General features: G+C 38.4%; 1 protein-coding gene across 1 annotated transcript; it reads left to right on the top strand.

Annotated features, from left to right (window-relative positions):
• The first annotated feature begins 10,518 nt into the window (after positions 1–10,518).
• six3b (SIX homeobox 3b) lies at positions 10,519–13,652 on the top strand. Its single transcript, XM_044177935.1, has 2 exons — positions 10,519–12,171; positions 12,804–13,652. Exons 1-2 carry the CDS (start codon positions 11,477–11,479, stop codon positions 12,940–12,942), a joined length of 834 nt encoding a protein of 277 aa, XP_044033870.1. The 5' UTR covers positions 10,519–11,476; the 3' UTR covers positions 12,943–13,652.
• The last annotated feature ends 3,950 nt before the right edge of the window (positions 13,653–17,602 follow it).

Genomic DNA, 17,602 nt, shown 5'->3' with positions numbered 1-17,602 from the left:
TGGGAGTAGTCCGTGGGTCAGCACCCTGCTAAAGTGTCTTTAGGCAAGATACTGAAGTCCTACCAGCTCCAGGGATCCTGCTCTGTAGCCGACCTTGACCTCTTTGGCAGAGAGAATATACACATACTTTTTCTGTAGGTAGGTACTTTATGAATCCCCAGAGAGAAATTGTAGCAGCATACACAAGTAGTACACACTAGAGCAGATACTTGAAATCATAAAAATCAAACAAGTGTCCAAATACCAGCAGATATCCTAGAAATAGAAGAAAAGTGTAACTGTATGTAATTGTATAAAATGAGTATGTAACAGTTTTAAAAATAGACTACAAGACAGCATCAGGTAACCAGAGTAAATACTGTATATACACAATGTGATGTACCTGCATACATAATGTGAAAAGTGCAAAAAACAGTATCCACTCTGCCAGTATGTATTGAAAAAGATTGAATATATTAGTCTGGTTCCAGAGCTCTGAATTGGTGCCCACATCTGAAGATTGCTTCAGTGATTCAAATAGAATGAATGAAGTGAAACAAAATGGTAATTCAGTCTGATTATCAGGCTATGAATATGTGTAATGTGTACATAAAAACCCAACCTACTGTACAAATGTCCACCCAATAAACATTGTAGGCTGTGGTTAAGTATTTACTGCAATTATTGCCTGGGCCCCTGCAGTAAAGCATCAGACATTGACAGATGTTCGTCTTTACTGTACATCTGCAAATCAACGTCTAAACATCGAACCAGTCTCTGGAGGCAGTTAACTTAAAGGCCCCATGTTACACCCACACAGGTGATTTCACTTGACTGGCTGATTAGATGTTCTCTCTTGACTGTGTGGGCGTGTACAGACTGTGGGCGTGTACAGACTGTGGGCGTGTACAGACTGTGGTCGACATCTTCCTCACTCTCCTATTAGCTTTGTTTCACCTGTTGAGGCAGGAAAAACAAAGACACCTTTATCATTCTTGTTAGTACAAAGAGTTTGGTGTCATTACATAGCAGTTAATTCCCTGTGTAACTCCAATCAACCGGAGTAAATACCCCACCCCCACCCCCATTGAGGTGCATCAAAATCCTGAGACATTTGAATTTGCTCAAATAAAGTCTATCTATCTATCATAATTTGAGATAAATGCTAACATCATCATGCTAACATGCTGATGTTTTACATGTAACATGTTTACCATGTCCTCCGTCTTAGTTTAGTGTGTTAGCATGCTAACATTTGCTAATTAGCACTAAACACAAAGTGCAGCTGAGGCTGATGGGAATGTCATTAGTTTTTCAGGTATTTGCTTACTCTCACCAACAAAGTCTAACTATCACTGAGCATATTGCATCTGTCGTTCAGTCATATATTTGCACTATATAACATCTGGAAGATCTGGTCTTATCTGACTGAGTATGCCACTCAGCGCCTTTTACAGGCGCTGGTCATCCCTGGCCTTGACTACTGTAATGCCCTTCTGGCAATGCTGCCAGCATGTACAGTAAAAATCTCTGCCAATGGTCCAGCAGCACGTCTGGTCTTCAACCTACCAGCCAAAGACAGCTCATTACTCTCCACTGGCTCCCTGTTGCCGCTCACATTAAGTTCAAGTCAGCAACACTTGCCTACAGAGTGGCCACTAGCTCTACATGAATTCCTTCATTCAGCTTTATGAGCCTTCTCAAAATTCACTACAATCTGCAAATGAACGATGACTAGTCCTACTGTCACTCGAAGGCTTTTCCTTAATGTACTGTGGCTTGGACTGTATCTCATTTGTACATCGCTTTGGACAAAAACTTCTGCCAAATGAATAAATGCAAATGTATTTGGTTCTTAACCAAAGTATTGGACAAATTAAAATTTTGACCTGATGGAAAGTTACGGGGTCACTGAAGTTATTACTATTCATCCTGAAGGGAACATAAATATCTGTACCAAATCTCACAAAAAGCAAAAATGTCAACCTCATGGTGGCGCTAGAGGAAAAGTCAGGAAAACGTCACTAAAATGTATGAACAGATTTCATGAGGTTTGGTAGTCGGACAGGTTTTCCATTTCCTACTATTAAAAGACAATCTTCTGAACAACAAAATGATCCATCCATCTGTCCACTTTATACATGCATTTGTCTTTTCCCTTTTCTCAATTATACAGTATAAATAACACCAGAATGCCTTGCAAAAAAGTCATTTTGATAAATGATCGTATGTGCTGCATTGACACCACACACACACACACCCTTTCTAATCTGTCACTCTGTCATAATTTGATCATAATCCCTAATCATAATCACGTCGTATCTTAAAGGTGTTCTCAATCTGGAGTGGGATTATGGGATTGCAGAGCATGTGTGTTAGAGTGTGAATGAGCGATCCAAATATATTACAGTGGTGTCTGTGTGTGTGTGTGTGTGTGTGTGTGTGTTTGGGAGGGGTAAAGGGGTGAATTTAATTTGATGATGGTGGGGTACGGAGTGCACCATCTCACTGATTCACCCACTGAATCCACTTTAAGCCTAATATTACAAAACAAGACACTGACTCGTTAAAATGTGTTTGTGCTCCCCTCCTCAGTTCATCTTTAATCTCTTTCACTTGAATTTGTTTTTGTAGAAGTATATGACATAAAACAAAACAAGATTAGTTCAACAAACACAGATCTACCACCTCTTTGGTTTTTGTTGCACAGTCACATTTCTTAGGGATGTAGGGATGGCAGTTGGTTGGTTGGTTGATCCACCACTTTGTGCAGACTGAAATATCTCAACAACTATTGGATTGATTGCCATGAAATTTGCTACAGATATTCATGGTCCACAGAGGATGTTTTCTAACACCTTTGGAGATCTTTTGACTTTTCCTCTTGCACCATCAGCAGGTCAAAGTTTTCACTTATCCAGTGAAATATCTCTGCATCTACCAGTGGCAGAAAAAGTACTCAAAAAGTACTTACTTACAAGTAAAAGTGCATTCAAAATGATACTCGAGTAAAAGAACATAAGGATTATCAGCAAAATGGACTTAAAGTATCAAAAATCAAAGTACTCATTCTGCAGAATGGCCCCTTTGAGAGTAATGGATTATGTAACCCTTTTTGTGCACAAGAGAATAACTAGTGCACATAGGATATGGATCTTGTGCAAGATGAAAAATATGTTTTTGGAAAATACTCAAGTAAAAAGTACCTCAAAATTGTCAACAGTACCAACATCAGGTCAAAGTTTTATTTTGTCCAATACTCTGGGTTATGACCAAATACCTACAAACTTATGACCCATCAGCCTCAACTGTACTTTGTATTTAGTGCTAATTAGCAACTGTTAGCATGCTAAAAAGCTAGTGAACATGGTTAGCATGCTGATGTTAACATTGCTGTGGCAAGTGCAGCTTCACAGAGTTACTAGTGTGGCTGTAGACTTTTGTTTAATTACATAAACACATCACATATTTTCAGACTTTCAGCTCTCCAGTTTAGTCCTCTTTCTTATTTCACTCTTTCTCCTCTTATCTGAATTGTAAGCAGCTTCTGTGAAAACCTCAGAGCTTCTCAGTCCAACACCTGTAACCTGGAGCTTTTTGAAAAGCTGCAGCTGATTCAGAAACTCCATTTACAGGGCACAAACATGGTGACACTGAATCTGCCCTGTGTTACAATATTTCTATAATATATTTAAATTTATTGTGGCTGTGTAAGCATTGTGTTTATTCCTTCCTCTCCTGAACAGGCAGTGAAGGTGTTCAGTGCCAATGGTTGTTGTGCTCTCTTCATCTCAAGGACAGCTGACCCAGTTGACCCAGACACGCTGAATGAACATGTGCCAATAGCTTTGTTAGCAGGAAGGAAAATGGAGTGTTTCTTTCTCCTCGCTCTTGGTCTCCTTCTCTTATATTTAATTTTTATCACCTACTCCCGTGCTTTCACTCGAGTTCTTCTTCTTCCACCCACTCTTGCCTTTTCACAGCAAAGGATTTTTTTTCTGTTTGTTGCTGTAACCTTGGGTCGAGAGAAATGGTGCACAGGCATCATGTTTCAAACAAGACACCTCTCCTCTGAATTCAGTTTTAAGGCTGAGGGCTCAAAGGAGTGCAATTTCCATACACGGTGAAATATAATATACTGATGGCCCCCTAAAGTCTGCGTGGATGTGTGTCTGAGCCTGAATGATGTGTGTGTGTGTGTGTGTGTGTGTGTGTGCATTGATGTCTCTGCATGTTTGTGTGTCTCAGCATATGATTTTGAGTGGAGTAATTTAGCAGATGAGCGTGTGGCCATTGTTAGAGGGATAATCTGGCTGTTGCTGCTCAGATAGGTTAACATGCAGCAGATTAGACCAGATTACCCCCAACCACACCAGACAGGACAGGGGCTAGCCTCCTCCCCCTCCCTCCCTAACCCTCCCTTTCCCTGCCCTCTTTGCCTTCCTCCTCTTTTCACTCATTCTGACCCCAACTTCATTTCATTTCATCCTCTCTTGGCTTTTTATTCCTACATCCATGTCCCACTTTTTTTTATCTATCTCATCAGGTTGTCCTTTAATCTATCTTCTCCACCATTTATTCCTCTCATCCAACTAATCATTTCATGTCTTCTCTAGAGTAGAAACACATACACATCTATTATGTCCAACCTAATACTTGTCTCATTTGTGGTCTGATAAACAGTAAATTCAGTGCCCCATATTGCTATTTTCCAAGCTACTGTAGCTGTCATGGGTGGTACCAGTCATTTGTTGATGTTAGCGGACCCCATTTCTAAGCTAACGTTAGCTATTGTTGCACACTGTTGGTGCTGTAGGGGAGCTGAAGAGAGGCAAGGCACTCAGGAGCGGGCATAAACGTCACATCCATTGGATTTTACGCAGAAAATCCATCAACTCCACTATTGTGACACTTCAAATTTCAAATCACACCAGAATTTTCCACAATAATATCTCCGGATGAAGGAATTTAAGATTTAATCCGACTCATTCTCTTCACTTCCTTTTCTTTGATGCAGTGTTTTGTTTTCTTAACCCACTGAGTTTGCATGAATATGTGTCATTTGAGGGTATTAATGTATTAGCTGTGCATGCAGTATATATATATATATATATATATATATATATATATATATATATATATATATATATATATATATATATATATATATATATATATATATATATATATATATATATGTGTGTGTGTGTGTATGTGTGTGTCCTTACATCTATACTGTATGTCCGTGTGTTGTACGTCTGACAGCCAGACGTTTGTTCAGGCTCCAGCTGTTTGTATTTTTGGCCAATGGAGTTTGTTTGCTGGGCAGCTGCTGTGTTTGTGTCATTCAAGTTATTAATTAAAAACACCATGAGTGGTGAGATGACACTAACAAAACACAGGATAATGATGTAATTACTGCCTTAACATCTGGCCCAGCTGTCCTAATATATAGTCTAGAGAGCAGCCTAGAAAGCAGTGCAGCACATCAGAGGAATTATTAGTCAAATTATCTGATTATTTTGTTTGTTCATCTATCAGTAAGGTGTTTGTGTTTTAACGTCTGTGCTCGTCACCCATCTGTCATGTGTGGATGCTTATTTGTGAGCATCTGTGTGTGTTTGTGTGTCACAGACGAATGCCTCACCAGTAAAAGTAGCAGGATTAACTTTGCGGTATTGGGTTACAAACCAATCAGGGGGCAGGATTAGTTGCTCAGGTACAGTTACTTGAGTACCTGTCCTCAGCTTTCTGTGACAGAGGTCAAGATGTGGTCAAATGATGACCACACACACACAGCCTTCCTTCCTTTGGACCAGCATTTGTATGATGATGAGGAAGATTAACAATGTATGGCTTGATTTCTTTGGATTAATCAATTAATCCTTGTCAAATGTCAGAAAATAGTTATAACTGCCCATCACAAGCTCCCAGAGCCCCAAGGTAACGTCTTCAAATTGCTCGATTTGTCTGATCAACATGCCAAAACCAAAAGATATTCAATTTACAGTGATATTAAACAGAGCAAATATTCATATTTGAAAGACTGGAACCAGCATTTTCCTTTATTAAATACTTAAAGGAATAGTTCAACATTTTAGCAAATACACTCTGGCTTTCTTGCCAAGAGTTAGATGAGAAGATCGATACCACTCTCATGTCGTTAAATGCGTTAAATATGAAGCTACAGCCAGGAGACTGTTAGCTTAGCTTAGCATAAAGGCATAAAGACTGGAAGCAGGGGGAAACAGCTAGCCTGCGCTGTTTCTCCCTGCTTCCAGTCTTTTTGCCTTGATCATCTCATCTAACTCTTGGCGTGTATTTGCCAAAATGTTGAATTGTTGTTGATTACTTTTCTGGCAACCAACTAACTGATTGACCGACTATCCGACACTTGATTAACCGACACTCTGAAACTTAAGCATTGGGTTAGTATGTCCACAAAGCGCTGTCCTCCCACTGTCTCCACATCTCAATTTTCATCCTTCTCGCTCTACCACAATTTACCCCCCTCCTTCCTGTTTTTTGGGGTACCATTGTGCACCAAACTCTCCTGGAGCTCTGTAAGAGCACAAAAGCACAATAAAGACTGAGGAAGTGATTAGTAGCTTAACAAGGAGGAGGCTTTGCGGGGAATTAGGGGGGCTGTACGGCCTATTCCATGAGACGGGGTGAGGGGGTTAAAGTTTCTGGGCTTAAGAGGTCAGTGTTAAGTTATGGAGGTCAGTGGAGAGGTTAATTAGGAGCTGGGCTTTTGTTTACGGGGGATAAGGAGACGGAGTGGCGATTCACTTTGTGTCTTCGCTGTGTTCCTCCAGCCACTCTGGAAGTGTCATCCACCAGCTTTTAGCTGCTTTCCCTCCTCCTCCCTTCTAATTGTCCTGTTGCTGAAAGGAAATGTAGCTGAATTAGCTTAATTGTCACCATTACAACACACTAGTCACACCCTCATCACCACAACACACACACCTTGAGTATGTTTCCCTCAAGAATGTTTGGTGTGTCCTTCCTGCTTCAGTTGGAAGAATGTCTTTTCAACTTGGAGGAGCCCTGGCCATGACTGTCGCTCAGAGACTGTGTGTTTGTCCATTGTTTCTGCTGTTAAAACACACACAGAGAGAAACATGCTGCGATCCTCTGTAGACTCAAGTATCTCAAGTAGAGCAGGATGAGCTACACGATTTAAATGTGTGTTTGTGGGAAGAAGGGAAACATAAACTTAATTGACACTGAAACAGCTGCCTTGGCTGTGCAATGTGTCTGCAAAAAGCTTTTAGATCACCTTTATTCAACTTTGGTTGTGAATATGTCAGTAGAGTTGTACTGTTGGTCTTAGATGTTTGTTTTCTTCTGATTGTTCTTGAAAGAGTACTCCACCAATTTAGCTTTGCACTCCTTTAACACTGTCAGACTCACGATGGACAGTAAAAAACAAACATTGAATAAAAATCGATGCAGCAGAACCAGAGATGTCGTCTTTTTTAATTCCACGTATTCTTCTTCCTTGTCAAAACCGCCTACATTACCCACAATGCAACTCGTCCATCAAACGTTTTGTTGGAGATTCCAGCATGTTATGCTAGAAACAGCTAATGTAGCCTCGAGATGCTAGCCTCAAGCAGAGATGAGGAGCAGAAAATTACGTCCTAATGACTTTTCTTAAACACTTTTTATTGACCTAGATGGAAAACGTCATGAGGTTGAGAAAAGATGTGAAGGAGAATTCCTAAGGACTTAGGAAAAGAACCGCAGTGCTCAGAGAATCCGACTGCGCTTACACTAGGCTTTGTAATTATACAACGACGAATGTTATTGACGTGGATCTGATGTGGTGAAACTTTTTTCTTTTTCCTCTCTTTATTGAACATTATAAACATACAGACATTCAGCTGGTAGAGGTGGAGTGGACATTCTTGCACAATTCAAAATTCCAATGTGTGAAAAAATAAGATCAAAGGAAGTATAAAAATGTAAACAAATGTAATTAAATATAAAAAAATAAAGTGTCTAAACATAATAAATAAGCAATAACATCAGGGGACTCAAAAAATAATTCTTTAAAATATAACAATGGGCATTTGTCACAAGGGTTAGTGTATTGAATTCAACCAGAAAAATATTAAGGCTTGAGAAGGACTTAGAGAATCTTGCCTTATGTATGTGAAATTTACCAACTACAAGTATAAGATTTGTCATGTAACTCAAAGGTTTATTAATACATTCGAATTTAGTAATAATGTCTTTAGGCATTATTGTTATAGAATGTTGTGTCTTGTTATAAACAAACTTCTCTATGTCCCTTCACAACACAGATGAGCAGGGACACTGACAAATTGAGGATGGACCTTTCAGTCATGTTGATCGTATATTTTCATTAACAGCCAAACAGTGCTTCGCTTTGAATGTTGCTGCCGCAAACAACTGTGGGACGACATTATGTCCTTTTCTTTTGTAAAGGATGGCCCAGTGGATCCTATGCTAAAGGAGATAAGAAAGGAAGCATTGAAGCACCTTTTCTTAGCATTTAGAGAATTCAACCAGCTCTTATCATGGCTGCCACTTAGATACTTCTGGGTCATTTCACTCAGTTAGGAACCTTCCTAAGCAAAAAAGACTATTCGACCGCAACCCTTGTCAGCTCCTTTCTTTTTAACGCCACAGTCCCAAGTTTTTTTAATTTTCAAACTTGTAGCCTAGTGACTTAACGCTATGTTAGCCGCTACTAACATAACGCACCAACTGTCTACGCTCGAGTTGCATTGTGGGTGATGTAAGCACCAGGTTTTGACAAGGAAGAAGATTGGAAGACGATATCTCTAGTTCTACAGCATTGATACTTTTTAACTGTCTATTGTGAGTCTGACAATGTTATGGGAGTGCAATGCTAAATCAGTGGTGTTCTCTTTTAATGTCCTTACACTGGCTGCCAGTGTGCAAAACAAACAGTGATTTTAAGATCCTACTCATTAACTTTTAAAGCACTTCATAGCCTGGCCCCAGATTGTGTCTTTGAGTTACCCTCTCTTTATCAACTTGCCCACAATCTGAGGTCCTCGGGCAGGAACCTGTTGGCTGTTGCCATAGCTGGTTTTAAGACTAAAGACTGAAGGGGACAGAGCTTTTGTTGTTTGGACACCTCAACCATGTTATGACCTGCTTGACGAACTAAAGACTTACAAAATCAATATCAAAACTTGCTCTTATTGAACTGCTTTCTTACAATTACATTTTAAAAGATATGTATTGGTGTATATATATATATATATATATGTGTGTGTGTGTGTGTGTGTATATTGGTACTTTATTAGTCCCTTTTTCCTAATCTTATTATTTGGCTTAAATTTTTCAGTGTTCACCTCATTTTTCCTATTGTTTGTTATTGTTTTATCTTTGGTTATTATTTGTAATTGTTAATTTTGATAATTGCTTTATACATAAACATATATTATATTATTATTATTATTATAAATCTTATTTGATTTGATTAAATAAAGGAAGGAGAGATTACCATGACAAGCATGAGCCCTATGCATCATCTGGGGTGAAAAACTGGCACACAACTCATCACACACCATGCAGGGACATCTGTCTGTTGGGGTAATTGGCATTAACCCTTTTAAGCTGGGTGACCCCCTTTTTCACGCCCAACACATCTGCACTGGAGCTCAGATTTGGAAGTGTGTGTGTGACAAAATAGAATGAGATGGTGCACGTTAAAGGTAGGAAAGTTTGTGTTTTGAGGGAAGTTCTCAATTTGCTGAGCCCCAAAATATCTAGTTTATTTTCATATTTCACACACACACACACACACCTACCTTAACTTTGCATGAAGGGTGCCACACTCCAAAGCATAAGGCCCAGGGCAACAAAAATGTGTTAATGCTGATTGAATATGCTGCTCTATTAGACTAATGTTAGCAGGCTGTATAGGCCTGATGCTAATCCAAGGTAACAGAATGGAGCTGCAGCGCAGCTTATCTCTGAACTTATGGATATTAGAGAATAGAAAAGTGATTAGAAAGTGATTAGAGTGGCGGGAGACCACTTAGAGAAACATATGCTTTCAGGTCTGGGTGAGATTTCCAATCACACCATCCACATTACTCCTATTAATGATGCGAGCAGCCTACCAGCAGGACCAGAGAGGTCATGAGATTTAGTTGATAGCAGACAGTGATGTCAGTTCAGTTTTGTTTCAAGATGTGTTTCCTCTTGTTTCTATCTCTTTTTTTTATATGACACATCATCATCATCATCACAATCGCAGTCTGTTTTTCTCTGCTTTAGGGGCCTCATGGTCTTCTTGTTATTTAGTTATTATTTGTTTATTATCATTTATTCTCTTTTAGCTTTTATATGTCAAAATTCATAATTACCTTTTGCTGTCTGAGTTTGTCTTCACACACAATCACAAAACAGGAGATGAAACAGTATTAAACTGATTTTAATTTTAAAAACTGGCAGCAGTGTAGGCCTATATAATAATCATAATAATAATAATAAGAAGAATAATAACGATAATATACTTTATTTGTACAGCCCTTTTCAAAACAAAGTTACAAAGTGCTTCACATGGTTGAACCAAGATTAAAACATGTCAGGACCACAATGAGGCAAATAAAGTCAGACAATTAAAAATAATACAAAAATAAAATGGAATCCTCAACAATAATATAAGATAAAATAAATAACAACAACAATAATAAAACATATAATAAATACAAAACAGTGTGCAAGCTTTAATAATAAATAATACATTTAAAAAGATGTCACAAGTAGGCTATATTTGACCAGTCTGTTCTATCAAACATCTTGCAAACATGAAGAAATTTACACCACAACCAAAGAAATAAATGTTCACAGTTTATTTTTTATTTTCAACACACAATCAGGTGATATTTTTTGAAATTAAATACAATTAATTAGCATATGATACAGAGTCATGTGGATATATTTTTAAATTATTTGGACCCACTTTTTTCCTTTATGATTCAGCAGGGGCTCCGTTTAATGTCTCTCTGTCTGTCTGGAGGCTTCTGGATCACACAAAACTTACTGAACTGAAAACTATACAGATCTAAAATAAAATGTGTAACTGTAATCCCTTATGATGGTTGTGCTGATTTGAATTTACTGCCTGACTCATGCTAATCTGTTTTAGAGCTCCGGAAAAAGTAAATAGACCTTGAGTTAATCTTTTTTTAAATTCAAACTATCTGTTTCCTGCTTGATGAAATGGTTTACAGCAGAAAGGCAGTTCAGAAGGGACTTTATGTGTCCAGCTTGTGCTGAAAAGGAGGGAGATAAATCCTCTGTGTTTGATTGACAGTGCTGCCTTGACAACCCCGCATCAAGCTCCAGGGTGTCCAATGAGGAGTCAGATCCAGGGTCCCTCCCTGGCTCCCAGGTGAGCTAAAGAGTCAGACTTCATCAGATTTCTGTCAGACTGTTTCCGAGATACACTTCGTCTCCTCGTTGGCTTCACTCTGTCATCCAGATGGTGTTCAGATCGCCGCTCGACATTTTCTCAGCGTCCCGTATCCTCCTGCCCCACTTCACGGATGGGCCCCCTATTCTGGCCCGCTCCCGTTCCCCAGAGGACCCTCCCTCCGCCTGTCCTCCTCTGGCTCTCCCGGGACTGTGTTTTTCTGCGGCTCAGATCGCCAGCGTCTGCGAGATTCTGGAGGAGACGGGAGACATCGAGCGGCTGGCCCGCTTCCTCTGGTCGCTCCCGGTGACCACAGACGGCCGAGACTCCATCTCTGAGCACGAGTCTGTGCAGCGGGCTCGCGCTGTGGTGGCCTACCACACGGGGAGTTTCCGCGAGCTTTATCACATTCTGGAGACGCACCGCTTTACGCGCGCCTCGCACGGTAAACTGCAGGCGATGTGGCTGGAAGCTCACTACCGGGAGGCTGAGAAGCTCCGGGGTCGACCGCTCGGACCGGTTGACAAGTACCGCGTGAGGAAGAAGTTCCCATTACCGAGGACCATTTGGGACGGAGAGCAGAAGACGCACTGCTTCAAAGAGCGCACACGGGGGCTACTAAGAGAGTGGTACCTGCAGGACCCGTACCCGAACCCGGGGAAGAAGCGGGAGCTGGCGCACGCAACCGGACTCACACCGACTCAAGTTGGGAACTGGTTCAAAAACCGGAGACAGAGAGACCGGGCGGCTGCAGCCAAAAACAGGTCAGTGACTTTGACTTGAAATAAGTTGTCCATTGAGCGTCACAGTTGGGAACTTATAGGGAGCAGGAAGAAACATGCACGCATTGCACTCGAGAGTTGGCTAAAGGAACCATTAACTGGGCTTTTATCAAAATACTGTTAAAATCAAGGCGACTCTATGTGTCCAAAATTGAATCAGTCTCTTTATTGATCACTCACTTACTCTTCCACTCACTCGTAGAGATAATTTCGTCTCCACAGGCAGCCAAGGTTGTGCGTAAAAGGGCCATTCATGCGTAAAAGCGCGCGGCCATTCAGCTTGTCGGTTTTTTGTTTTCCTTCTGTCGGTCTGACCTGCTCGATCTTTCTTCGCTTCTGTCTCTCACTATAATTTGCTTCAGGGTCAGTGTGTGGGTCAACCATCCTGTTGGTGAAGGCAAAACGTGCATGAATGAGTGCAAATTGCTTACCACTCATGCACAGAAGATTATTGGTTGTCATGCTTTGACAATGGTTTTATTTCAGATTTCGATCAATTTTAAAGATTTATTTTAGGTTTAGTTAAGTGTTTTATTTTTGTTCCTTTTTGTATTTAATTTCCACACTTGGGTTTAAATTTAGGCGGACTCTTCTTTTTCTCTCTTCATTTTCAGGTTGCAGCACCACCGGATGTGTCCAGGCGGTGCGCGTTCACTTAGCGGAGGAGAGTGCAGCCCAGACGAAAGCGGGGAGCGCGCAGATGGAGAGACTCTTCTTTCAGTAACGGACAGTGACTCTGACTTGGATGTCTGAGACTTTTAAATCTATGAAATGGACCTTCAGGGGCCAGTGATGCTTGTCGAGGATTACCGGAGAGAGGAGGATGATGTATGCAGGACAAAAGGCTGCTCAGGGTTTGGGTTGCAGTAAATGTTCATGCCATAAAACAGCTTCATCCTAAATATAACCCCAGCCCACCAAACAGATGATTTGTTTTTTTTCTTTTGTTTCCTGAGAATTTAATTGATTTTTAACTTTGCTGCTTGTTCACTGATCACCAGACCCACATTTTTGATTTCTAACTACATCACTGGATGGTGAAGGTGCACATCTGATGAACCAGCTCGCACCATCAACCACATTAAATGTGGACCCCTGTAGGACTTTAACCCAGGGACCCTCACGTGGGAGAACCTTTACAGACTGAAACCTGTCAGTGAGATAATGTTCTTATTTTCTCTAATTATGTGTCTTTATTTTATTTTTAAATGAAACTAGTTGTTTCTTTAGACCCCTGGATGATGTCCACTGCTGTAGACAATCAACACGCACTGAAGCCTACCTCCCTGTCTGTTTGTGTGTTTAGGAACTTTTTTTGTTTCTTTACCTTCATTTCTACTTTATTTAAAGTTCACAGAGTTCACTGTGCAGTCTGTGTGTGATGATACGTCGTCCTTTATGTTCAAGTTGATGCTGAATAAATGTTTTGGTATTTTATATAAATAAACTTATTTAATATATGACTGGTTTTGTGCCCACTTTTCTTTAATGACACCATACTCTAATATTAAGGACAGTGTGTGTGTATGTGTGTGTGTGGTCAATAGTGACTTCATTATACCTTATGGTAGCCTAATATCTGTCCAAACTGCACTGCACTATAATGACTACAATTTCCACTATCACCATACAAACAGTACCATTCACACATATGTACAGTTGTAGGCAGATATAAGGACACGTTTGAGTGTTTATTCATGTATTTGTCAACAATTGTAACTTCTATAATCAAACATAAGTAACCAGTGTAGTAAATTAATTATTAACACAGTATAATATAGCTGTAATCATATTTAATGATATACCGTATGATTACACATGAACAAATGCTTACAGTGTGTTATAAAGTATTTATTAACTGTTAATACACAAGTAGGCCTACAAATGATTCACAGACTGATTTAAAACAGTTTATAAATGTGTTGGTTAAGTGTTACCTAAGTGTAAGTTATGATACATTTTTGTTAATCTATAATATGATCCATCTATATTTCTCAAAGAAAAACACAATAGAAGAATTTACTCAATTAAAAAGTAACAAATGTTTTTAAAATCAACACTTGTTATTTTTCCACTGAGCTCTGGGTTGAAATGTTCTTAGCGTCTTTGGGATTAACAGCAAATGACTGAGAAGCAATAAGTTTAACGAGTATGGAGGATTCTATTTCTATTTTCTAACTCGTCTACTGGCAGTGGTGGAAAGTAACTAAGTACATTTACTCAAGTATAATTTTACTTGTATTTTACTTGAGTATTTCCTTTTTATGCTACTTTGTGTTTCTACTCCACTACAATTCAGAGGCAAATATTGAACTTTTTATTCCACTACATTTATTTAATAACTTTAATTACTAGTTACTTTGCAGATACAGATTAATTATATACAATATAATCAGCAAATACATTAATACATATTATTATAGGTTAAGATACATTCTCAAGGGGAGTAAATTCACAAGAATGCATCAATTATTATAATTCAATAATATAATGTGCATTATTCTGAAATGGGCCATTCTGCATAATGAGTTCTTTTACTTTTGGTACTTAAATAGTATTTTGACGCTAATACTTAGTGTTACTTAGTACTAGTAAAAATTTGAATGCAAGATTTGTATTTCTGCATTGTGTCTACTGTCTTAAATCAGATTGTCCCAATAGTTTCCAAGACGTCTGCACAGTATGCCTCTTACATATTTTAGGTTTTTTATTTGCTCCTGCAAAAATAATGATTGTAAACTGTATATCCACACACGCCTCCAATATACCTCCCCCATTGTTGTAAAAATGAAAACAGTTTAAAAAAACAAAACAGTTATTCTCTTCCTTTGTGTCATCTGCTGACCTGCAGTGGGTGACAGATTTTTCTGCAGGGCTACAACACAACTCTGGAAACACCACAGTGTGAAGGCAGAGTGGCGCCACCCAGTGGTCAAAGTAAAGACAGCGCGCCCTTGTTACTGGAATAATGCAACAAATTCCAGTCGTATTTTCGTTTATGTTATGTTTATGTCAGTCTAATACAGAAAATACACAGTTAAAAAGTACACAAACTAAGCCTTGATAATAATCTACTTTGTAGATTGAGATTTTTAAATATAAAATATAGAATCAGTTTTAAAAATATGATGCATTTTCAGCAGTTTTAAAAGCAGTTAAAAGTATCTCCACTTTGACCAAAACATTATTTATTAAAATGCCGTTCACACATTTATGCATGATATATACAATGTTCTGGAAGGCACCATTCTGCATAATAACTACTTTTACTTTTGATACTTTAAGTATGTTTTGCTGCTAAAATGTTTGTACTTAGACCTTGACTTAAAATTTTGAGTAAAGGACTTTTACCTGTAATGGAGTGTATTTTACGTTGTAGTATTTCTATGTTTTACTTAAGTAAAGGAACTGAGTACTTTATCCCACCTTTGATATTTCACAACAACTTTATCTGTGACTCTTGTCTGTTGCCATTCAGCTTTTCCCAGTGTGAGGCTGTACTTGAGTATTTTCATTTATACTTTTACTCCACTGCAATTCAGAGGCAAATATTGTAGTTTTTATTCAACTACAACTGTTTGACAGCTATAGTTACTTTGAAGATCAAGGTTTTGCATACAAAATATTTGCTCAGTTTATAAAATATGATGCATTATATATTAATTATAGATTCATTGTTATAGATTAAACTACCCAGTAGTTGAGATTATATTAATTTTGACCAGCTACAACATAAAATGCTGCTTACACAGACATTTTACTTAAGTAATAGTAGTAATACCACAGTGTAGAAATACTCTGTTACAAGTGAAAGTCCTGCTTTCAAAATATTACCTAAGTACAAAAGTATTAGCATCCAAATATGCTTGAAGTACCAAAAGTAAAAGTACCCAGTATGGCCCATTTCAGAGTAATATATATTATATTAGTGGATTATAATTATTGATGCATTAATGTGTTCATTACTTTAATGTAGCAGCTGGTAACGGTGAAGCTAATTTTAACTACTCTATATATTGCCAGGTATAATAATACATAATCATTTATTTGTTGATTTATATTCTATATTATTTATCTGAATCTGCAAAGTAACTAGTAACTAAAGTTGTCAAATAAATGTAGTAGAGGAAGAAGGACAATATTTGCCTCCAAAATGTACTACAGTAGAAGTATATAGTAGCCTAAAAGTGGAAATACTCAAATAAAGTACAAGTATCTAAAAAATGCATTTAAGTACTTTACTTTAGTAAATGTACTTAGTTACATTCCACCACTGGTAATGCTGATCCAATAAAATAATACCACACTGACAGTACTTTTACTTTTGATACTTTAAATACATTTATTTTTTTTAATACTTCTACTTAAGTAAGATTTGTGAATACTTCTTCCACCACTGCAGAAATCCACTTGATCACCGTCGACACATTAATCTACGAGGAGCACTTGAACACAGCGTCTCTCAACGTCACGTCCTGGAATCGTCATCTTCCAGGTGATACGCCCCGCGAGCCAGCAGGTGGCGCAGCTGGCCAGGCCTGATGCACAAGGAGAGGCTGGCTTATGATGCTCGGTATAGACCATATTTTTTCTCTTTGTCAATTCAAGTCAAAATCCTTTAAAACAAATTAATTAAGTGAGAACAAAACAAATCGGATCTGTAATCAATCTGCAAGTCAAGCTTTGAGAGGGCACGTGGGCATATTTGCAAGTGCAATACAGGTTTTAAAGACATGAACAAAGACAAAATGTGGATATTGTACACAAAACCTGTTGAGCTTCCCTGTAATTATGGCTCAGATTAGTTTTGTCATTACAATAACAAACTTCCATATATCTCTCTCTTTGTGTGTGTGAGTTAAACATCTGAGGACACTCACAGTCCATGATGGGGAGTGACAGTTGCTATGGAGAGCCCATTTGTCAGTCACTGTGACTGTGACCAGTCAACCAACAAAGCAACAAAACAAAGCAAGGATCAGGGCAATGGCTACCATGGATGTGTCACATGTGTACTGTGATATTAATAATCAAATTTACATTCACTTCACATAAGGCAAATCGTTAAAACCTGTAGGGAAATAACCTAACAGAGTAACTTTTAATGTAATTTAACAGTAATTTTAAGTTAACATAGTTTGAGTGTAGCACAGTGTTTGTAGCTGTTGTTGTGCTTCTCTTTGTGAAAAAAATAACTGCCTTTTTGTATTGAACATTTTGTTCTTGTTGTTGCATTGAATCCTTGAATAAAAACTTTAAACTGGAACAAATTAAGATAAAAGAAGGTAAAATAAAATCTAGTAAAATAACATAAAATATATAGAAAGTTAGAAAGTTGCAAGCACCCGATCCTTATTTACCAGGATAAATATATAATACGTGTTTGTTTTAGGACTTTTTAAAGATGATACTG

Source organism: Siniperca chuatsi, linkage group LG20 (genome assembly GCF_020085105.1).
Source record: "Siniperca chuatsi isolate FFG_IHB_CAS linkage group LG20, ASM2008510v1, whole genome shotgun sequence".
In the NCBI taxonomy this organism is placed as follows: domain Eukaryota; kingdom Metazoa; phylum Chordata; class Actinopteri; order Centrarchiformes; family Sinipercidae; genus Siniperca; species Siniperca chuatsi.
This window is presented reverse-complemented; position numbering and strand designations above follow the sequence as displayed.

What these genes read in the sequence shown, in the direction of transcription:
- six3b (XM_044177935.1), top strand. Translation starts at nt 11,477, where the DNA reads ATGGTGTTCAGATCGCCGCTCGACATTTTCTCAGCGTCCCGTATCCTC. An exon ending in GCGGCTGCAGCCAAAAACAG is followed by an intron (nt 12,172 to 12,803) that starts GTCAGTGACTTT and finishes CTTCATTTTCAG; the next exon opens with GTTGCAGCACCACCGGATGT.